Raw genomic sequence first — 23,926 nt, 5'->3', positions numbered from 1 at the left:
GAAAAGCGTAAGCTCACATGGAAGGTGAAGGCATGCCAGTTGCTAGGAGCACATAGAAGCAACCACGCTTCTCAAGGGAGATTAATTACTTGTGTATCAAATGTCCAGTCTGATGACGGCCAGTGGAGCTTAGACGTTTTGGTGTACCTATAGTCTAAGGTACGATTGGTGGAAGTTGCGTTGGAATGCGTTTTTTAATTTGCTCGTTTTTGTTTGGACGTTAGTGTTTGTCTGCGATCTTGAAGATTAACTGCTATACGATCTGTATAGTATGCACCGTGGTGCTCTCGAGTAAGCAAGGCCGTGATAATTGGCGTGCAATTCGTCCGCAAAGTTAAAAAAACTGTCCGACTTGTTTGAAGACACGCATTTCTGATTGGCTACTAATGAGGTCTCGTGAATGCCGGAAAAATTAATCTAGAGTGGAAGTTTGGCTCCTTAAGTAGGGATAGGATGGGTGCTTAGGGGCAGAGTTGGAGAAGAGAGCTAAGCTCAGGTCAAGCTTTGCGTTGCCCCCGTGCGAAGATCGAGGAACTGATATGCGTAGCTCCAGCTAAATTGATTTTGCAGGGTAGGCTCCTCTTGCTTGACTTTACAAATAATTCTGGACGGTATCGACCACTTTGGTCGAAGTATAACGATTTATAAATAGCTGTAAACACATTTGTCCGTATATTTGTGCGAATAGCGAAGCCCAGGATCGACTTTGCGGAACGACAGTGACAACGTCCACCAGTCTACCTGCATCGCTGGTGTAATCGATCTTTGGAGAGAAGATCACAATATTGCCGATGTCATGTCGGAGTGTGGATTAAACCCCAACTTTCTGGTTTTGTGAAAACACCCAGAAAATAATATTTATAATATTATTTTGACAAACTAACAGACAGGTTCAGCACTGAAAAGAACCCTTTATTGTGCTAACTTGCGCCGTCAGAAAACTTAGTAACTTTGCAGCGGTGATAGCAGCTAAAATGAGTCGAACTACGAATTGCTTTTCAATCGTGAGTGATCAATTTTAAGTAAGCGAAGAAACATCAGATAAAGCCGCCAAAGGTAAATACGCGTGCGGCGGTACTATTCCAAATACAGCTCGGAGTATCTTGCGCCACAAAGGAAATGAGAAAACGTGCTCACTGCGACATTGAGCCTGAAGAAAGAGTACATGATTATTCTGTCATGCACAAGCAAAGTGATCAAAAGGATAAGGCTACGCGCAAGTGGCTGTTCGAAGCAAGAAATTAAAATTGTAATTGTTCGGGGCAGAATGTCTGTGAAACATGCTTTAGTGTGTTTTCACTATCAATGCTAAAACAATTGCGTTTTAGACAGGTAACCATCCAGTCAAGTTTTTACTATTTATTCAATTTTCTCTCTTATCCATTTCAATTTCTCCCTTGTGCGTCATTGATATCTTGTTTACCTATTCTTTCTCTCTCAGCGATTGCTTCTAGTGTACTGAAAAGTGCACTCATATTAGAACGCTCAATCTGAGCATCGGAATTGTGCATGCCGACTCTGATTGGATAGGCTGTTATATGACGTCAATAATGCAAATGAAGTTCTTAGTTGTCATATCAACCTATATACACCTCGTAGTTGACATAGGAACCGTGATTTTGAATACTCGCTTTGTATGTCTGCCAGGCTGATAAAATCATGAATATGCATCTCGCCGGAGGTAGTTGGCAGGTGACAAGACAGGACATTCATTGGTCGGCCGGTTGTAGAGATCACTAGATCATATGGTATGATCTAGTTAGAATGAGCTACTAGCGCGGGAAATCATTGAATATGAAATGATAAGATGATATTTGAACGCTGTTGAACATCGTGTGCCGTGGCTGATTCGTTAAGCAGATAGTAGCTGACCTTGCAAGCCGCAAGGTGACTCGAATGCTCTCCGGAGATTTCAGCGGTTATAAAATGTAGGGGAAAACAGGCACAAAATCGACAGAGGCTGGCCTCCGCTTGTCAGGCCACCGAATACCAGAGATGGGCAACGTCTGACCCCTGGGAATCTAGATCGAACTGTTAATCGCGCGGACATGTACCCCAAATAACAGAACTTCCACTAAGCAATTTCCAGGCTCCCATTTATGGGAACATTTAAAGCAGCGCTCAGCCTCCCCAGTTAGACAACCACAAAAAGGCTCACGTATAAAACTCATAACACCTTTGAAATGCTCAAGTAACCCTTTTTTCCAGACAAATATAGCTACTCTTTGCAACAACGGTGAGCAGGATGTTTCTCTAAGCTTAGCAAGAGCAGCGAGGCCTCCAGGCCATCTTAAGTCAAGAATCTTTATATTTGCAGGTCCGCGAAAGCTTATCAACGGCGACTATACATGTATCACGCTAGACATCAGGAAGCAGACTAAAGAGTAGAAATTTATAGGAAGAAGGTGGACCGAGGCCCACATATATTATGTAGTGACATAGGGGCGTGACCCGATCCAAACAGGTTCACATTGTGAGTCGTGAGCTTGTAGCTCAAATAGATGACAGAATGCTTCATTTATGTCCAACGTAGGCAGAAACAACCGTAGGGTTCCTGAATATGAGATATAGCGAGAAGACAGGGATCGCATCCCCCATAGTCACACTACCAGGCGGCCTGTCGCTATCTCACACACGGCCGAGCTGCAGCGTGAGTATTGATTCTTCTAAACTCCATCGAATATAAACGTCTTCATGTCATATGGATCCCTCAACATGAAGGACTCGAAGGAAATGAGGAGGCGGATGGCCTAGCCATTCTTACTTAGCCAGGCTAAAAACTAGTCCCCCTCATACCCCCTTCTACCCATTGAATAAAGGGGGCGTCTGGAACGTCTGAGGCTGGAAGGACGTTAAAGGCCCTATCAAAATCTTTTTATTAAAAATAGAAAACGCGCACGAGCAATACGCATTACATTCGTCGTCTCCGAAACACAAAATTATTTAAGCCACCAGGATTGGCACCAGTCATACCGGCGATCAAAAGTGAGTCTGCTCCCCTCCCCGCTCAATTCAGGGCTCACAGACGCACAAGCAAAAATGAAGACAAGTCGCGAAAGTGCTCCACCATGCCCCGTTCTGTCCGTGTCACTTGGCAGTGTCCAATGAATGGGCACATTCAGCAAGCAACGGTGACGTCCCCGAGCTCGCGAGCGATTATTGCGCCATACCTTCTAGCGCAAACCTCCACGATGACATTATCTGGGGGATTTGCGAGCGCAGATGTCTCTTTCGAATCGATCAGTTGCCAGGAGCACATTTTAAGAATTATTTGTAAATTGTAGCCTCCATGCCGAGTTATGAAATTTGATTCGAACACTCGGAATGATTGGCTCCATTGACGTTTTTGCATAATAATATCCCCTCAAGTGCCGTATAAGTGGCCCTTTCATAACACCCGCATAACAAGAAGCTGACATTCAGGACAATCGACTGGCTCCTCAACTAAACTAACATGCATCCAAACTCGCATGTTAGGCGTACGATGCACCCCACTCACTAGAGCACTGTTTGCCTCTGATGGGGCGCCTTCGCCCTCTATTTCACATATGCCTGAGGTGTGTAGTAAAATAGAAATTGGCTCGTACGGAGCACACGTATGCGTTCAGTAGTAGGCGCCGGTGTCCAGTGAGGCCTTGGAGCTCTAAGAAAGAATTCCCTGCCGCGATCGTGAGAAAGCAAAAACAAGCGGAGCTCTGGTATAAAGAACCCAACCTACCTGCTCATCTCTTACTGCACATTTTTCTTTACTTCACAAAGTTTTACCTCATATCGTATCTTCGGTGGTTGCTCCGAACACGCTTAGATCCGATCATAGCGATCTTACACTAGACAAATTGAAGGAATAATGGCCCAGATTCCTCACCCGAATAAAGAAATGTTCAGGCGAGAAAATATTTTACTTGCTTGACAACGCAACATTATCGATTCAGTAATAAAGATAACAATGCTTCGAGGCAGCAATTTATGGCACACCTGTACTTTATCTCAGCCCTACTTGAGCTCTGCATACTTTACTTTTATGTTTTATTATATAAAATCAATTTTCCTTATGTAGGGCGCTATTTCTGAAATTAGACGATGTACAGACTGTAAAGCGCGAATGTTGTGCACCGGAGCAAGACGATGCCCCTTGTTGCTTTCTGGAGCGCATTACATCGTATGCCACATGGCTCCGGCAGCACATAGCGCCTATTAAGCGGAGATGAGTGTTTGGTAGTCATTTTGGTTCATATTGTTGTTTTTCGCCAACCTCGATCGTTGCAGGTTTCAGACGCATATGTATGCGAATCTTGGCGAGGATGCGCAGGGGCCCTATATGAAGGCTGGAAAGGAAAAAGGTGAGGAGCCTTGTAAAATGACAAATTTTGGGCCCCTATAAATAGTACGGCTTGCGGCGAAGAAAGATGTTGATGTTATAAATGTCATGACATTATCAGAATGTATTTTAAAGAGAGATGCTTTCACTAAAATGAAACGAAAGGCTTGAACTGAATTTAAAAAAAAAAATCGCAATTCTACTTTTCATCTCTAGTATGCTTGCAATGAGTACAGAATATCGCATTTACGCCATTATAGCTACCATTTATTCATATTCTGGCGCCTAAAATAGGGAGGAGGGGGAGCTGCTTGGATTAAAATATCTAACCTCCCTCCTTCCCGCCCTGTTCTGGTGTCGATACGTTGAGGATACGGGTTTAAGATATAATGTTTATTTGGCAAACATCTTCCATAAACGCAATTGCAGCGCGCTTGAAGTTCAAGCTATGACAGCCTTCTTCGACTCGTTCCGAATGACGTTACGGATGCCAACGCCCAACAGCTACAACGAAGCAAAGCAACACGTGCCCGCGATGCCTACGAAACCTGCCGAGACACTCTTAATAGCCACTTTCAGGTGTACATGACAACACTCTCTGATGAGTACTCGGGGTCGCGTTCAGCCGGCATTTGCCGTCCTGCGCGGCTAGCTGTCGTGTCGTGCCAGAACGTAGCATTATAAGAAGCTGGAAATCGCTTCGCAGACACCGTGCTACCTCGAGTCTCCAACGGCTTCGACTCGACTGAGCAGCCTTGCAGCCTTGTCTATGCTGTCTTCCTCGCAAAAAGGGGGTCGGTGCTTAGATTCCTGTGCAAACTTTTTCCGAAATTTGTTTACAAAGCTTTTTTGCTTACAATCGGGGCATACATAAAATCGCGAAAATACAATATTTCTTGTTTTATTTGCACTGCTGCATTGCATTAAAATTTGGAGCCTTATTGTATTAGCTAACAGTCATCCGTTACGGCGCATTTTAATAATAACGAATAAACAGGCAGTACGCAGCTCAGTAGTTACTTCTATAATTGTATTGAAACAGCAACCAGAAAAAAGGAAGGGTTACAATGATTTCTATTCTGAATTTAGCATTTCATCTTGAATAATCCCTGAAGCAACAATTATGCTTTGTGTTTGTCACTCTTTCCGCGTTTTAAGCAGAACTAATATTTTTCAGGAGTTGCTGAGCTGGTGTACACACTGCGCGAGTGGTACTTCCATGACCGTTGTGCCGTTCGGACATTTCAAAATATGAGTAAGTCTTCATTTCTCTGAATACTCAACTACCAGATATTGGGAATAGGAAGCTGTTGACACTTGACAACGCATGGTGCCTCTCGGCTTTAGCAACTACACTCACGTAAGCAGCCGCAAAATCTCAAATGCTGAGAACACCTATGATTGCTGCAATTATTCGAGTCTAATTCGAATCCAGAGAGCTGACGACAACGAAAAAGAATAACTTACTGCAATCTAAGAAGTTGCAAAACATAAGGACAAAAAAGACAACAGCTAAAAACCTAATCAAAATTTATTTATCGCAATTGTGCCCCAGATCGCTCTTTAGCTATGTCTTTAGTCTCCTCGTCAGCCTCCTCCACATAGAGGTCGGAGTCTTTCCAATACAGGTATACATTACAGCAGTCCTTCCAATACGCCGTATTCGGAATGGAGCAGTTTTGAAGCAGCGTGTGACCCAAGCCTTCCGAGATGTCATTTTAGGCTGCATCAATGAAGCACGTTACTGCTCATAGCGACGTGCGTTTGAAGTAGCCTTCTATAGATTGCTCATTTCATTGCTCCTCTTTTGTTCTCCTTTCTCCTTTATTCCCCACCCAAGGTGTAGGATGGGGATCTCCTAGTCACCTTCTCTGCCTTCCTGTTCTTCTGTTTCTCTCTCTTTTTCTTTCAGTGAGCTAGGCTACCTCACGAGCAATGCATTTAAGGTTATTACGCTACAGCGTTAATGGCTCTAATATGTGGGTCCATGTCCGGGTCAACGCACGCGCACATGCGCATTCCATGTCACTTAATCCGTCATGACACAATATGTGTTTGTTTTGCATATATAATATATAATGCACAGTCGGAAGCTATAGCATAATCTAAAGACCACTCGACGCACATATTGTCACGACCCAAGGAGGCGAGCAAGTAGACGTAGGGACGTGTAGACGTACAGGGAAGTGCAGGCGGACCAAACATAAAACAATTTTAAGGTTCAACTATCCTTGAACAATGTTTTCCGCGCTTAAGCCATCGGCCGCAGCCGCAGTCGATGCAGCTGCTTCGATATTGGCTTGCGCGCTTGCTAAGCTGCTAGGCAACAGTCTAGTCATGGTTTCTCGTTGTTAGATGACCTCGGCAGCCTGTCAGGCACGGATGCAGCCTGTTCTTTAGCCATGTTGCTGGCTCTATGCCACGCCGCCTCTTTTCATCATGCCGCCTGTTGGATTCACTTGATACTATGCTCGCGGACCTCGCCCGCACTCGCCCAAGTGGTGCAGTGTATGGGGTATTTAGCTAGGTTAAAGGAAGGAGCGCCGCAGATGACAATTCATGAAGAAGACGATGTTTGCGGCGCAGCTCGAGTGAGTGTTGCAGTTCTGTTGAACTGTTTCTTCAAAACTCAGACTCTCAGTGTTTTTTCGTGGCACAGCTTTGGCAAGGCGCAGCTGTAGCTGGCACATGCGCAGCACATAGATTGCGCGCATGAATGACCTTGGACAAATAAGGCGTGGGTGCTCGCTGCACATTGGGAATGTTCAAGGTTTAATGTTCGCAGCTAGATGAACTTGAGGATTCGTATGGGAGAATACAGCCTAAAAGCTCTCCCATTTCTAATCTACGAGATAGGTGGCACAGCCGAGATCTTGTCAACTTCTCGATTATGATGTTTGCACCTGAACGCTCCTGACGCGCCAATATGCACTTCTTCATTGCTAGTGAGCGTGCACGAGATCACGCGATGGTAGCCACGGTGGTTGTTCCCGCTACAAAACGAGAGCCACATCTGAAGAAGAAATGATCTATGTAGAAGTGAAAAAGGAAAAGGACCAGGAGAACTAGGGGCAACCTAACTACACAATCCGGGCTAGCTAGAAGGCGGAGAAACAGAACGCGAATTGGAATTTGCGCCAGGAAGGTAGCGGTTAAAACAGCGTATGCAGCTCTTAGTTCTGCGAAGAGTAAGGTTTTAAACTCACTCCGTGCACAATTTCAGGCTGCATGTGCCGAAGACCAAATGTCAGAGTTCCGTCAAGGGAAAGGTCGTCGTTGCATTGCCTATGCGGCGAAAGACGTTGTGTGACCAGTGTGATGACTCGGGTTACTTAAAGTGGTACTGGGTTCACACTGGGCATAAGGAGGTGGAGGCACAGACACGGGATGTAATTTTGAACATTTTTATTAAAACAACTGGCTCAGTTTCGCTTTCGGCTCGCCGTCATTGGGCTGCTTCGCTGCGTTGGCGTGGTACTGCACGGGCTCCTAAGAAGGGCTGGAATGCTGAATGCTGCGGCTCGCCGTCACTGAGCTGCGTCGATGCGTGGTGTTGTTTCCAGCTGGCGGGAAGGATGAGCTGCTAGATGTGGCAGGATGACAGGGGCTGAACTTTAACGGCGGCTAGACACCGGGCTCGCAGGTCGTGGCGCAGCCCGTCTTCTGCCCTGCTCGTCTTCTGTTCGACCGTCTCGTCCGCTGCCTACAATCCTGTCTCTGCTCTCCCGTTCGCCTCCTCTTTTTAAGTCCTTCCGCTCCATTGTTGTGCCTCCGTTTCACGTGTTTACCAGCTTCACCGCGGCTTTTGCCCTTTCGGTCTTTCACAGATCGGGAGTACTTCCTATATTGAGATTTTCATCCTATGATACCAAATATGGGCATCCCTCGGTCAGCAGAGTTCATGAGTAACTGACCGGCGTCTGCTGCCTCGTGCACGTGCACGAGCCGTCACATCCGCAGCTTCTAAGAAAGAATGTTCGCCGAATATTAGGAGTTCACCGTACACACACACGTACACACGCACACTCATAACCTTTCGGGTATGATTTGACGAATGCCACTGTTTTTTTCATCACGAGCACTGACGAAGGACATGATTTCAAACGTATTCTACACTGTAAATACCCTTCGAGTGCACAATGAGGTAACAATGAACGCTATGCCTATAAACTTAAAAAAACGAACAACCAAAATAAAAAATGCAACTAAAATCAATGCGAGCGTTAGGTGCAAACAAAAGAATTCTTTTTTCAAGAGAGAGTTTACCTGTTCCATCCTTTCTAGTTGTTAGCTAGGGACTTCCGCGCCAATCACTATGTTACGGAGGTGGTACCTAGCAGCTGGAATGAAAGAGGGAGCGGGAATCGAGTCAGTTGTTGCAATGTTATTTGCGTTAGAGTTTCGGCTGATTGCAATGCCTCCTCCTCGAGAAGGGCGCCACCGAGCTGCAGCTGCAGAAAGCTGCAACTTTTCACTCCAGCTGCTCTTTTTCTTGTGCTCAAATGCAGGGTTGTTGATGATTGCAGGGACTGTGCGCTGGTCGTTCTACGCCTCCTGTTCCCGTGAGGCAACTGTGTCGGCAAGAGACGAGCAGGCGGGTGGTTGCTTTAGTCGGTTAGTGTGAACCACAGCCGCCGATGCCCCTGCGATCTCCTGTATCCTGAAATTGACTGCAGAGAGCGGCTCTACTGTGCGGTATGGTCCTTTCGTTTTTGGGGTAAACCTACAGGCGAGTCCTGCCTTTAACATGCACGCACTTTAGGTGTGCGCGGTCTCCCACCCTGAGTGAAACCGCCCTAGCCATGGTGTCGTACTGCTTTTTCCTCCTGCCGGCTGCTTCCAGTAATGCTTCCTCTGTCAAGTCATGGGGTACCTGCAACCTAGAGGTCAGTTCTGCTCGATAATTCTCCAGCAGCCCATATGGCACCCATCGCTCTCTGTCAGCTACCCCATTTGGCCTGTTTTTTGCTTAGCGCTGTCAGGCCCAGGCTCTCGCGTTAGAGTGTCATTATTAATGAAGCGAAAACGAGAACCAAACGAGCGTGCGTATTCTCCCAGCTTCTGTCTAGGAGAAACCACCGCAGCTTTACTCTGGGAGGATACCTGTCAAATTACTTGAACGCTAGTGTCTTAATTAAATTCAACAAATGTCCCTGCATTCCTCACTCCCTGATCTCTCCAGGCAAAATCATGTGCTGCTCCGGGCATTCGACATTTCGCTATCCACACGTATTGTTCTTCAATTAAGCCGCCCATGTTTCCTACTTGCTCTAACGTATCGAACACTTCTGTGACAGACGGCCCTTTGTTGCCACTAATGAATTTCGCTACCATGCTAGCTAACAAATACTCTTGCCCCAAAGGGCTGCACACTCTACGCTTCCATTTTTAACCATATTGTCAATGCCACCAGCTCCTCTCACTGGGTGCACAATACAGCTTTTGCCCTATGATATAAGTGTGGACCCCATTCCTTACACCAACGTGATGACTCGAGTTCCGTAAAGTGTTCCTCATGCCAAATGTGGACCGGCCACTTTAAGTAACTCGAGTCATCATACTCGACTATAGCGAAGGAGGTTTTGAAACTGACTTGTGGCGCACAGCTGCGCACACACACGCACACACACACACACACACACACACACACACACACACACACACACACACACACACACACACACACACACACACACACACACACACACACACACACACACACACACACACACACACACACACACACACACACACACACACACACACACACACACACACACACACACACACACACACACACACACACACACACACACACACGAGCGCGCGCGCGCACACACACACACACACGCACACGCACGCACACACACACACACACACACACACACACACACACACACACACACACACACACACACACACACACACACACACACACACACACACACATATATATATATATATATATATATATATTGATGATCCAAAGGTTGCACATATACTCTTCTTGTCTTCTCGCAGGTGTGCCCTCCCAGGCATTTACAGGGTGCGAACTGCTGGTTTGGGACTATCATATAGATGGACATATGGACCACTGTTTGCATATTTATAACAAAGTCTGCACAGGAATATCACACACAGTATACTGGATGTGGCAGTGCAAACTTTCTCAAGTATCTAAGGCCGAGACCACTACCAGCAATCATAAAGAGAAAGAACCAGGATGCTGACTTGCTCAACAAAAATGCTGAACACATTTATGCTAATACTAATATTTGCAATTTTTTTGTTTACACACATTTTTAAGCCCAGTGAGTTTACACTGTATTCTGATGGTCTAGAAATGAAAAATAATAAACGACTTGTTTCCCACATCGATCTGTTCAGGTGCTCTTGCAATGAATATTCAAATTTAAGCGTACAGCCTTGGGTGTCTCAAAGACCTGCGGTGTTAGGAATGAATAGCTCTGACGCAGGCGATACTTCGATGTAAATTGTTAGGTACCATAAAAGGTCAAGAGAAATCAAACAACGGTTGAGAAAGTCAGCTAGCCAAAGGTTTGAGAAGTGGACTTTTCTTCGTCTGGGCAGTGCGTTTACACAAGCGTGGTTTGTGGAAGCTTTGGCTTTCGATGAAGAAGCTGATGAGGCGAACAGAAAATGAAACCTAAGTATGCTTCCTGGGAGATGGCTTTGTTTTAACTGCAGGAGTAACAAGGAATAAATGTTCTTTGCGAAATCTACAACCTGCTTTTCATTGATTTATTCATTCAGCATCTACTCATTTCAGCTCATTTGTCTCCTGCTGCCTACTGCCGCAAGCTTGGTTAATGCCCTCCGTAAGGAAATGCTGACGCATTGTTAGCTAAAACACAATGATTTTAGTAGCTATGACTTGAGCGTGATCTGGGCAACCAAGCTCGGTTTGCTGTTTTTTTTAACAAGGCGCTAATCAAACACGCTTTCAGAGTGCAGCTTCAAAATTATAAAACATGAGAGCTTGATGGACAGGTAAAGCAACCCACCATAGCGTTTTGCGCACAGATGCTCTGCTATGTTTAAACTGTCGTTCGCGTCCTTGCTGAGCAAACGAACGTTGAGATATCTTCGGAATCATTTTTTAGAACGACCTTTCCTGCTAAGTATCCGCCATTTTAAATGTTCAGTCCGCAGTTGGTCTATGCGACAATAGAAGAAATGCGAGACGCAGCTTTGCTGAGCAGGGCGTCAGCTGGTTCCATTTTACGTGCATCAAGTAATCTGTCAATTAATTTCTGCCTCCCTGTGCAATTATTGTGTCCCCAAATATCTGCAGTCATGAGTGAACAGAGAACAGAAAGCTCACAGTTTCCTCGTCAACCAGAGTGAGCAAGGTTATTGATTGAGAGTCAGCTCACTGCAGGGGTGAACTGCTGACGACAAAAAAAGTGTTCGACAGGGTCCCGGCTCACCCTGCTTGTATCAATTATTTGTGTCGTGAAGTGAACAGCAGAAAATTGTAGCCTAGTGCATGGTGGTAGCGTGAGAGAAAAATGAGGAAGAAGTGTGGGGAAAGAAGACGAAGTAAAAGAGCGTAGGAGTGTGTTTGCTGGTGTTTCATCGTTCTGGCTAGAGGTTTTGGTCATAAGTGGCCATTTCCGGGATCCAAACGTCTCGAGCGGACTTCCACGCGTCGGCACCACACCCACAGCCACGTCATCGCTGTATCCACGACACGCCGGGTCCGCCGTCGCCGCGGGTTGACAGGCGAGTGAAACCTTTCCGCCTGGCCTCCGAGCACGGATGTACCGATCCTGGGCCTTTAATGCCATCACAATCTGGCGAGCCTGCCAGAAATTGGGCAGACGTCATTTCCCGCCGTGCCAGATCTGAAGTGCTGTTAGTATAGTGAAAATAGAACTAGAGAAGTTAGCTGCTATCGAGGCCCAATTGGGATTGTCTGGCTTAGAACTTCGCACCAGGATCGAGAATGAACAAACAGCGCAGCGAGCTGAATGCGTAGCCGAACGAAAATCAATTAGCGAAGTCGGATAAAGTGAGAAAAAGTCGCCGAATGTTTGAAACTGCGTGTATGAGGTGGTCAACTGTTTTCTGCTCAGCGTTCTCAGCATCGTCTTGTTCCCAATGTATCTGGATGCTCATCGTTGTTTTTTATTGCGAAAGCAATACTATTACTATTTTAATCCCTTCGGGTAGCGACGGTCGGTAGGCACATAATGGCTGTGACGACATACCAGCTGCTAGAGATGGGCTTACCAAGTCGAGTCGTCGGGTGGCTGCGGTCGGTAGGCACGGCGCGCCGCGGATGATATGATGACGTCACTGTGACTTCATACCAGCTGCGAGAAATGGGCTACCAAGTCGAGTCGTCGGGTGGCGCCGGTCGGTAGGCACGGAGCGCTGCAGCTGGAGCTGCGCTGCTACCGAGTGGAGGCGCTGCTGTCACCTCTTCTCTCAAAGTACAGAGGAAGAGGAGGAAAACGACACTAATGGACGCTTTGAACAGTGAAGACTTTGTCGACGTGTTCACGCAGCAGTCAAGAACGTTGGAATGCAACAAGGCGGCAACGACGCGTTCAGGAAACAGAAGAAGAACGGCAACAACGGCTTGAAAAGGAGTGTGTTGGTCGTGCTGGGGACTCGACAAGTGAATTATAACGAGACCTGGAGGAAACGGCATGCAGAAGAGTCGTCGCAAGAACGAGCTATACGTTTGAAAAAGAGACCAGAAGCGACACTTGTGAAGGCTGGTTTCATTGTGTCAACGGGGGACTTGGAAGAGCAACGACGTTCAGAGTATGCGAGAAGAGTTAGTGAATTTGACTCGGCTACGCTTGAATTTCATAGACGATTCACGAATAACCCCTTCGGTAGTGTGTGCTCGGTGTGTGATCGCCTATGGCATAAAGACTGCTTGACTCTGGTAAGCGAGCTCATGTATCCTACTCTTCACTTACCTTATCCAGAATGGGACGAGGAGACTATGAGAAGTGCTGCGGTGTGTAGAACGTGTCGAGCGAGCCTTAAAGACCAGAAGGTCCCCCTCTACAGTGTGTCAAACGGATATCGTTACCCGCCTATCCTCAAGGGCCTACCACATTTGAATACAGTGGCTGAACGACTACTGTCCCCACGCATTCCATTTGTGCAAATCAGGCGGCTAATGAACTGGAAGAACGGGCAATATGGCATCAAAGCTGACGACTCCGAATGAAATGTAATGGACGCTTTGAACAGTGAATACTCTTTGTCGACGTGTTCACTCAGCAGTCAACAACGTAGGAATGCAACTAGGCGACGACGACACGTTCAGGAAACAGAAGAAGAACGGCAACGGAACAACATCGTAGCCAGGTTATTATTGCTTTCGCAACCTACCGGGTTTAACTAAAGCTAAGCCTCAGCTAATTTTTATTGAGTGCCTGGATTGCAACCCCCCCCTCCCCCCTCCTTTTGATCCCTCCGTTTGATGCCCGCTCCGCTGTACCCATCTTAGCACCCTCTTTAACTAAACGTACACGCGCCCTCATTCCCCCGTTTACTTTACACCTCCCTCATCACTTAACGACATTGGAGGAGGTTTCACTTCAATCTCAAGAAGACATCGAACCCATCACATGCCCAAAGTGTTCCACACCAGCTGCAGAAGTGGATGTTCGTCACCTGCTGTGGACTTGTGCAGGGACAAGGGCATCAAGGACACAGATTCTGTAAGAAGTGGAACTAACCGCAACAGGGGAACAGGACTTTTCCAGGGAAATGGCTCACCGACAAAGATAACAGCAGGAGCCTTCTCCGGTTCCTTACGGATAATAATTTACATCGGTTTTTATATATGCCTTATGGAAAGCCTGCGGAACATAAAAAAGTCGCCGAATGTAGAAAGGAAGGTGCTGAGAGAGAGAAGGCGTACTGGTGTAAAGCTCAGACTGCAGGGTGGCGCCCACATGTGTATTCTGATGCCGAGGTCTCGGATGCGCCTGGCTTCTCCAATTCTCTCAATCTTCAAAAATTACTTCCTGTGTTCGATGAACGACGTGACGATCTTCATGCTTATGTGCAGCGATTCAAGCGTGTGGCTACCGGACAGCAATGGTCGCCAGAGAAATGGGCTGTAGCCGTTAGTATGTTGCAAACTGGGAAGCAGTTAGAATAATCGACCGTATGACAGCGGAAGATTCGCTTCATTATATAAAGGTTAAACCTCGCTGCAGTGGGTCTGCACAAGGATACCAAGAGAAATTTCGACAAGCAGAGACAGAACATATGGTGAAACAGGCAAGCAGCTGACTGCTCGTATCTTCAGTTACTTTGATCACTGGATAGATATGACTGATGCCAACCGGTCGTTTGAAGGGCTAAGAGAATGGTCGCAGAGCAATTTAAGCGATTATAATCATCATAATAATCATCATCAGCCTGACTAATACCCACTCCAGGGTGAAGGGCTCTCTCATATTCCTCCAATTAACCCGGTCTTGTGCTATATGTATCCACTTGACCCCTGCGAACTTAACCTCCTCCTCAAACCTAACTTTCGGCCGCCCCCTGCTACGCTTTTCTTCCCTTGGAATCGAGTTGTTTACTCTAAGCGACCATCGGTTATCCTCTCCTTGCATTACATGTCCTGCCCATGCCCATTCTTCTTCTTGATTTCCTCTAGAATGGCAATAACTTGAGTTATTTCTCTGACCCGCTCTGCACGCTTCCTATCTCTTATGTTACCCCTACCATTTTTCGTTACATAGCCCTCTGAGTTGTCCTGAACTTAGGTAGAACCCTCTTGGTTAGCCTCCACGTTTCAGCCCCATAGGTGAGTGCAGGTAAGATGCAACTGTTGTATACTTTCCTCTTGAGCGATACCGGTAAGCTGCTAGTCGTAATCTGCGAGTGCTTGTCAAATGACCTTCATCCCAATCTTATTCTAGTTATTTCCCTTTCATGGTTCGGAGTCCAAGTAGACATATTCGCCGATTACTTCCAGTGATTCGCTAACATAAACTGCGGTTCTATTCCGAGACTGTTAAAAATTACCTTAGTCTTTTGCATATTGATGTTCAAGCCGGCCTTACTAAGTTTCCTGTCTAGGTCGTCAATAATTATTTGCAGTTCATCCCCCGAGTTGCTTAGCAAGGCAATGCCATCAACGAACCGCAGATTACTGAGGTATTTATTCTCCATCTAGCCTTATCCCTAACTGCTCCCATTCCAAGTCTCTGAACCTCCGCTCGAGCAGTTTTTTTTTAATCCTCCTTGTTCCGGAGCACAATCCGTGAAATTTACGAAGGGACTACAATCTGCTGCGCAGTGAGCTGATGCGTTTCGGCTCTGTAGCGTTGGCTGCATAGCCAGAAAATGTTGGCCGGGCGTATAAAGGTTCCTTCAAATTAAAAGACTGACATGGTCAGTGATAAAACAAGATCACCAGTTTGAGCTAGGAAAACAAATAAAAGTAGAGCAAGAACGTAAGTTCACTCGTTTAGCGTTGCTTTGGACGTGCAGGAGCCGGCAAGTATGCAGAGCCTGTATGCCACTGCCGTACACAGGGCGCAAGGGCGCAGAGCTGTTCGCACTTGACCTCGCAGAGTTTATTTTCGGAGACATCGCTTCATTAAAATCGCGCCCACAGTCTGTCAGGCTTCGTCGCAACGGGAGGCTATGTTCCCGCGGAAGCTTTACGTGATACAAAAGCCGCTCCAGTTTAGCGCGCGGCTGTAGCGTTCGCTCGCAGGCAAAGGAAAATGAATAAGCACCAAGCTTGTGAAACCACATTCAGTGCACAGTTTGCGCACTATAAAATGCTCGTAAGTTACTCTAAAGCGAATAGTACAAGCGCACTCGAATATTTCTTTTACGACGTACTTGCACAAGTAGTCGGTAGCTCGATACTCAACTGCGTGGTGTTGGCTCGATCATTACGTCGTACTTTGTTGACTGCCCACGAAGCCCATAAAACGACGCCCAAATTGTGATAACCGTGCAGTGACTCTAGATAAACAAAGGAAACTGGAAAGCGTTCCGAGTGCCGAAATTCATGTCCTGATAGCAAACGTTTATCACATAAATTCTTCGACACAGTTCAGGTAGATGTGTTATGCTAAACTCGGGGTATCCGGCATAGAGTCTTTGCATACCATTTAACGCTAGCATGCCGGTGGTAATAGGCAAGCGAAATCTCTGAACATTTCTCTCTTTTTGCTCTCGCTGCCTGCTTACGCCTTAAAGAAGTTGTGCTACTTTATAAAAACTGAGCAAACTGACTTTTCGCTTGCAACAAAAGGGGGATTTCTAAAGTAGCGAGGAAATCCTCGCATTGTAAGAAAGCAATTAATTAAAATGGTGAAGAATCCTAACGCTCTGGTCGTCCTGTACAGTCATCAGTCATCGAGGTTTTTAGATTTATTCCCCACAAAGAGTTATTCCCTGATCTGCACGCTATCTGTCCGATGACTCATTTACAAATCTTGTATAACGCGACATTTGTTGACATGGATATATTTGCCTAATTGCTGCTTTCGTGCCATGGTTTCCAGGTTCTTTATTTGTCTTTATGATATACGTGACCTTGACTGGCATGCTATCTGTCCAATGACTCGTTTACAAATCTCCTATAACGCGACATTTATTGACATGGATAATTTGTCTAATTGCTGCTTTTTCGTGCCTTGTTTTCAAAGTTCTTCATTTGTCTTTGTGATGTATGTGACCCTTATTTGCATGCTATCTGTCCGATGACTCGTTTACAAGTCTTGTACAACGCGACATTTATTGACACGGATATATTTGCCTAATTGCTGCTTTCATTCCTTGCTTTCGAAGTTCTTCATTTGTCTTTGTGATGTACACTCTTAAAAAAAAGGTTGGTGAATTCACTAAGTAACTACTAACCTTTTACTTGTCCTATAGATCACTACCTTCTTAGTAACTCGAGGTAGTAAAAATACAGTTAGTGAAATTTACTACCCCGGGAAGTTAGTGAGCAGTACTAGCGCCAGTTAGTAGTAGGTTAGTGAACACCGACACCTTCGTGCATTATAGTTTGCCATTCATGGGTAGTGGAATATACTACCTTCTAGGTAGTACGCAGCACTACCGCACCTAGAGATTCGTACTACATAGGACGTAGTGCTTATTACAACATATACCTAGTTCTTATTATGGGTTACCATTGAAAAGGTAGTATAATGTGCAACCTTTTCTTTAGTATAAAATACTACATGGCCTAGAGGTTCTCACTACATAGGTCCTAGTGCTTACTGCGGCAGAAACCTGGTATGAATTGCTACCTGTATGGAGCCAATATATGCATCGATAGGTAAATTATTTCTGAAAATATTGAATACCTTAATAAAGATTTGGTAAATAAAAATAATTGTATTATTCGTAATATGTGGTCAATTGTAATCGGCTTCAAGTTCGGTGCAACATTGAGCTGATCTACAAACAAGATGCTAACTAATGTTACCTTGTTCGCAGCAGTCTTGAAGCAATGATGACAAAATTTCTGAACAACAAATACTCACTTTATTCGTATTTAAAGACAGCGTTGCTATGCCCTTTTGAATGGCAGAAATCGCCCTGAGAGCTAATGGGCATAGTGGCGATGAGCTTCTTAGGCTGCATAAATGCTCTAGCACTGCGCAAACGTTTTCGTTGCACGTTGAATGCCTGACATTAAATATCCAGGAGCTCTCAATGGCATGCCTGAGTCCCACGATGACGTCCAGCATTCGAACTTGATATCTTCAAACCCAGCATATATTGCATCGGCGTCATCAGGGTTCATCCGGACGCGCTTCAATGCTGGGTAGATGTCCTAAAATGCAACATTGAAAGTAATGAAATTAGAACTTCATAAATGAATTTATAACAAATTTATACTTACTGGCCTCACCCGGAAATGTGGCTTTCAATTTTTTCGCAACCATGCAGAGGCAAAAGTTCCACCATTCAGTAGCAAAGTGATCTGCAAGTATTAGAAAATTGACATATTTTAAAACCACTTCTTCAATGACAATAAAAGGGAGCAATAAAGACTTAGAACTTATGAAATTGATTTTTTTCTTTCAAATAATGAAGTCTGCAGTTTATTGAACACGCCTAAATTCCACTGAAAATTATTACCTTTATTTCATACATTCCGGTGCTTTCAGATTTACAGGCTGTATCGTTTTTTCTAAACACAAAGCAACATTCATAGAATTATGATACCACACACAGATAAAAATTTTTGGGATGGGTATTTTATACAATCATTTCCAGAAAAGAAAAGATTTACAGCGCTGACAAATACACACACATAGGACAGGCACTGAATATTTTTTTTTTCGAAACACCACCATGAAACTTCTTTGAAAACAAAAAGAATTCTATACGCAGTTCAAAAAATTCCTCCACCTTGTCGTGAACTGGAAATGATTTAGTCATGTAAAAACAATTGCTAGGCTAGTTGGTTCATTTCATAAAATGAAATTTAAAAAAATAAATATACATACGCAGATATACATTTTGGGATGGATATTTTATAGAATAATATCCACAAAAGGAGAGATTCACAGCGCTGACAAATAGACACTCACAAATGCACACACACAAGAAAGGCGCTGACTCCATCTTCTGTTTCGAAAGGACACCAAAATGAAACTTCTTAAAAAAAAAAAAAGAAAAGATCTGTATGCAGTTCAAAAACTTCCTACAACCTTGTCGCAAACTGGAAATGATTTAGTCAAGTAACACCAGATGCTAAGCTAGTAAGTGCCTTTCACCAAAACGAAGCTTCTTCCAAAAAGATAGATATAAACACACAGATATAAATTTTGGGATGGATATTTTATGCAACCATTTTCAGAAAAGGGAAGGTTCACAGCGCTAAAAAATACACACTCACAAATAGACACACACAGGACAGGCGCTGACTCCAAATTTCTTAAAAAAAACAAAAAACAAACAAACAAACATACGTTTCATTTTGCTGTCGTTTCGAAAAAAAAAAAAAAAAGTTGGATTCGGCGTCTATTCTATGTGTGTCTACGAGTGCATACTTGCTAGCGCTGTGAATATTTCCTTTTCTGTGAAATGCACCAACTAGCCCAGCAATTGGTTTCACTTGACTAAATCATTTCCAGTTTGTGACAAGGCTGTAGGAATTTTTTGGACTGCGTACAGATTACAGAAACATGTTTCTAAAGACGCGCGTAGCTCGAGCAGATGCACTAGGACCCAATAATTGTATATAAAACAAAGCAGAAAAACTAAGCTTATACGGTCTTGAAGTAAGTTTGTAACCAAGTTATATGTTCCCGACAAATAACAAAAATGACAGCAAAAGTTTGAATTTACTACAAACCTACAGTTTGCTACAAAATATTCTAGGACTGCGGGTGCCAAAAAATAACAAAAATCTCCACAAGGTTTGGGTTTACTACAAACCTACAAATTACTACAAAAACACGATAGAACTGCAATGTAATCACGTGCGAAAAAACATGATTTAAATAGACGTGAGCAAACCTTATTTCAAAAAAAAAAAAAAAAAGAACACATTGCTTCCTTCGCACGAGGCATAATTTTTACTGTGTTAGGTTCGTTTTACTTTCAGCGGTGTTTATGCTCAACAAAAACAGCATTTTCACAGGACAAAGACAGGCAACAACAGAACATGTGCTACTGTCAACTCAAAACATGTCGTTTTCGTTGAGCATAATGTTTGTAGCAAATGGCTCTACAGCTTACTCTGTTCAGTTTCACTTGAACAGAGTTGGCATTATTTCTACGGCATTTACTTCTTGTCAGGATCAGGAAACACTCAGCAACGATTTACTAACAATGGCGATAAATAAATACTTTTGCAATACGCAGGTCTTTGCATTCCAAGCAATGAAGATGAAAACGGGCAACTTACCTCGAAGCGCACGTTTTCTGCACCATCCCTAAATCGCCATCCAGCAAAGCATTTGTCAGGTCTTCCTGCCGATGCTGCACGCTGGCTTGAATAACTCTCGGTCTTTCCAAATCACTAGACATGGGCGACGAACACAGCGCTAGTCACACTGCGGAAACAGTTGGTCAACTCTGTCTGTCAACAGCGTGTTCGCGCAGTGTTGGCGGCCCTGTCACATCGCGCCAACACGAACTATTGGGAAACATGTCGTTGTCGCCCTCCAGCAGCTGCCGCGAACTTGTTCTCCGACAGTTGGGCGACACCGTGTCACACCGCGGAAACTTGCTGCTCGTTGAGGCGCTGATGTCAGGAGCCGCCCATTTTGCTACTATTTCGCCCAAATTCATGCGCTATACACGTGCCTGTGAAAAATTCAATAGACAAAGTGGCTGTCCCAGTTACTCTGAGCTTGCTTTAATGATGAACGAGGGCACTGTTATTGTGGGACCCTCGGTTCGGCGCTCACTCTGGTCGATCTCCTCAGGTCCCGTCCTGAGAAATGATGAGCAGTTTGGAGGAATAGGCAGAGGCTTACGGCATCTCTGCCGTGATTCATCTACATACTTACAGGAGTACAGGGAAGTCACATGAGAGGCATTTGTGAAGCCTCGACCGTGAGAACGCGAACCCGACAGACCACCACCTTGGCTTGCAACACAACACGAGTGGAATTCCTCGTCCGGACGTCGAGTCGGCGTCCTGACCGCACAACCATACAGCTCGCTGTTGTGCCAGTGGGGTTATCACACAGTAGCCCACCGTCAACAGGGTTGTGCCAAGGAGCTGGTAACGCAGCGCTCGTCACCCGTTTCGTGAACGAGGGCTGTCAGCTTCCTGGGCGGTAGCGATGAATCCGAGTCGGCGTTGGTGAGATGAAGAAAAGGCTTTATACACTATTTACATGTATTTACACAACAAGATCGGCTCTGGGGCCGAAAGCTAACATAGCCATACGCGACTGTTCTCGCGCAGCGACGGCCGGGGAGATTCCGCCGCGTCCGCACTGTCAGGGGGCGAACTGCTCCCGATGGACGCTCGTGACGAACTCACACTCGGAGTCTCGAACGGAAGCACTTGAGACTCCGTTGCCGAGAACCGTTGACGCTCAAAATGGTCCAATCCGACGGCAGCACTTTCGCAGGGCCAATGGGAGAGCTTGCTGCGCTCTCGCTTCAAATATGCCGCGGGGCGAGAAGGGGTTCACCGTCAGGGCCACGGCGCGCCGTGCTGTCTGGATGTTCAGCGCATGTTAAAACACGTCGCTTCTGTCCCTTTGGTACGGCTCGCCTCCAGTGCATTGGTGCTTTGCAGAGAAGTATCCAAAGTTTGTGAAGGAGGCGTTTGCCGAAGAAGTTTGGCGTCCGGCTGAATTTCTAGGCGGCTTTGGCCAGGCACAACAGCACCCCCGCCATCAGACAATGCGCCGGGAAGACGAGCTGCTCGCATGTGGCTCGGATGCCGGGCGCGCTCGTTCGCCAGGTTCCTCCAAGCTCACGTACAGTGTCCGGGCGCCAGGTAGCCTCACGTGCCTCGGGTTCCACTCGCCAGGTCAGGATCTCTGCCGACAGCCTTGTTGTTGGGGCACGTCGACCAACTTCGCTCGGGTCGCTCCGATGCCCTTGCCACTCGCCACTGGTAACGGTAGACTGTTCTGCGGCTTGCGAAACCGACCGACAACAGGCAACACCCAACACAAGCAAGTACCCTCGGTCACCCGTCAAACACCAGACAGAGGCAAAATTTCAAATTCAATTAGCTAAATTGTTGTCCCCTTTTTGCTCCCACTACAACAAGAGACAAGTGTATAGGATGCAGTACACAAGGTTCGAACAACAATTTTGCATATTAAAGATATACATTAACTAGGATGGAAAATTAATGATCAGTAATGGAAAAGAGTCTCCTTGAAATCACTTGGGCCGTAAAGCACAACTGAGGAAGTAAGGAGGTCATTCAATTTTGCCCCGATCTGCCTACAAAGTTACCGTTGGCGACGAAACGCTCGTTGAAGGTAGCTACGTCTCGAATGCACGGCTCAAAGCATCCGAGTTCGCATTGTGCTGCTCTCTTCCGCAAGCGGCAAAATGCGTAGCAGTATTTGGGCGGTTTGGCTCTCCTCCCTCCGCTACAGCCTCGGCTGTCCATTTCTCTACGAGACCTTTCTTTCCACTTTGTGCGTGAAAGAACAGACATGCATAAGTTACTCGCTTTGTTGAACGATCTGTCTCGTTCCTTACGCTTTGCGCACCAATCGCGCATTTTCTCAGCACGGGTGCATTTGCGCCGCTGGGATCGCCGCTTTTCCTTTCGCGATCGTTTGCGTTTTCTCACCTTTCGATGAGAGCATTCTTTCATGCACCTGCCTTTCCGCTCTTTTCGACGGCGGCACTTGAGTTTTTGCTTTCTTTCTTTTTGTGCCAGCTCTTTCAAGCTGCTGGTAACTGGAGCTAGTATGGCGCCGACATCGTCGGAGTGCGGCGTCGCGCCTGCATCGCGGCCAGCAGCGCATGACTCACTGCCAGTCGCGTCCGAACAAGGACAAGGCCCGCTCACGCCAGCCCCTAAGCTAGGCATATCCTCTGCAGGCTCGCCACTCAAGTTACACTGATCTGCCGGTGTGCCGCATCGCTCAGCGCTAACCGGCGCACGATCACGTTCGTCCGACAGCTGGGGCGTTTCGGATCGCGTGAGGTCCATGTTCGCTCCAAGGTTGTTTTCGCCAATACAATTGAGCGCGTCAGGACAGGAAGATTCATGGCTCCTGTCTAGTCGCTCGCTGTCGACTTCACAGGTGTGGTTCTTGACAGCGTCCGCGTCATGGGTTTGCCTTAGCTGTTCACCACTCGTGGGCTGCGCAGTTTCCATGAGCGCCACTTCGTTTTTCCGCGAGTGATGATCTACGACAACGCTGATCTCGGACAGCGCCAATTTGTCGTCTCCTAGCCTGACTACATCTCCGCCACGCTGTACAACTGCTGCTTCTGAGTTGTCAGGCGGTTGATTTACTGCCAATTCCCCACTCTCGATTGGTGCAATCGGATTGCTTACAGCTACGTGAGGCGGCGTGCAGGACGGTGTCACTGCGGATTTCTCGCCGATGGAGTCGGCTCCAACCGTCTCAGCTGCCAGTGGCTCGACCAAGGTAACCACTTCTGTTCGAGGCTCGATCGACTCGCTGCTGCTATCGCGTTGCTCGGCCGCTTCCCCAAGCTGTGTCTCATTCTCTGGTGCAAGTACAATTTGCTCCGAGACTTCCTGACTGTCTAGCCATTCGGTTATATCGGCTTTCAACTGATACGCCAAATCGAAGTACGTTTTGGTACAGTTTTTCTCACGCTGATACCTGTCCCTAAGTTCTATTGGTGACAGCCGATGTCTTTTCAGTAAAGACTCTTTCAGGTAATCGTAGCTTTTCAAGTCAACGTCTATCACGCGCTTGATTTCTTCCGACGCCTCAGCGGAGAGAATAGCTACCAATGTTTGTGCCCAAGTATCTCGCTCGTAGCGCTTACTTTTGCAGACACGCTCGAAATCTTCCAAATACACTGCCATATCCTCGGCGATGAGGAACGGTGGTGGACAGTCTCGCGGTATTGAACCGTTACAATGAATGACATTAAAAGCTTTAATCTTTTCCACGCTCATTCTAAGCGCTGAAATCTCCAGCT

The 23,926-nt window shown here is 46.1% G+C and overlaps 1 protein-coding gene and 1 long non-coding RNA gene across 2 annotated transcripts; one reads left to right on the top strand and one right to left on the bottom strand.

The window, feature by feature from the left end:
- The first annotated feature begins 2,625 nt into the window (after positions 1-2,625).
- Positions 2,626-11,022, top strand: LOC146208433 (uncharacterized). Its single transcript, XM_084587276.1, has 4 exons — positions 2,626-2,650; positions 4,267-4,340; positions 5,496-5,573; positions 10,340-11,022. Exons 2-4 carry the CDS (start codon positions 4,280-4,282, stop codon positions 10,546-10,548), a joined length of 348 nt encoding a protein of 115 aa, XP_084443402.1. The 5' UTR covers positions 2,626-2,650; positions 4,267-4,279; the 3' UTR covers positions 10,549-11,022.
- Positions 11,023-17,572: 6,550 nt separating this feature from the next.
- On the bottom strand, positions 17,573-20,344 carry LOC146208432 (uncharacterized). Its single transcript, XR_014703384.1, has 3 exons — positions 20,220-20,344; positions 18,204-18,284; positions 17,573-18,134 (listed from the first exon to the last, which is right to left on the bottom strand). It is a non-coding gene; the product is annotated as an uncharacterized LOC146208432 (long non-coding RNA).
- Between the last annotated feature and the right edge of the window lie 3,582 nt (positions 20,345-23,926).

This window comes from Amblyomma maculatum, chromosome 1, assembly GCF_055883805.1.
Source record: "Amblyomma maculatum isolate TAMU_Amacu chromosome 1, ASM5588380v1, whole genome shotgun sequence".
Classification (NCBI taxonomy): domain Eukaryota; kingdom Metazoa; phylum Arthropoda; class Arachnida; order Ixodida; family Ixodidae; genus Amblyomma; species Amblyomma maculatum.
The sequence above is the reverse complement of the archived record's forward strand: the minus strand, read 5'-3'. Positions and strand labels throughout refer to the sequence as shown.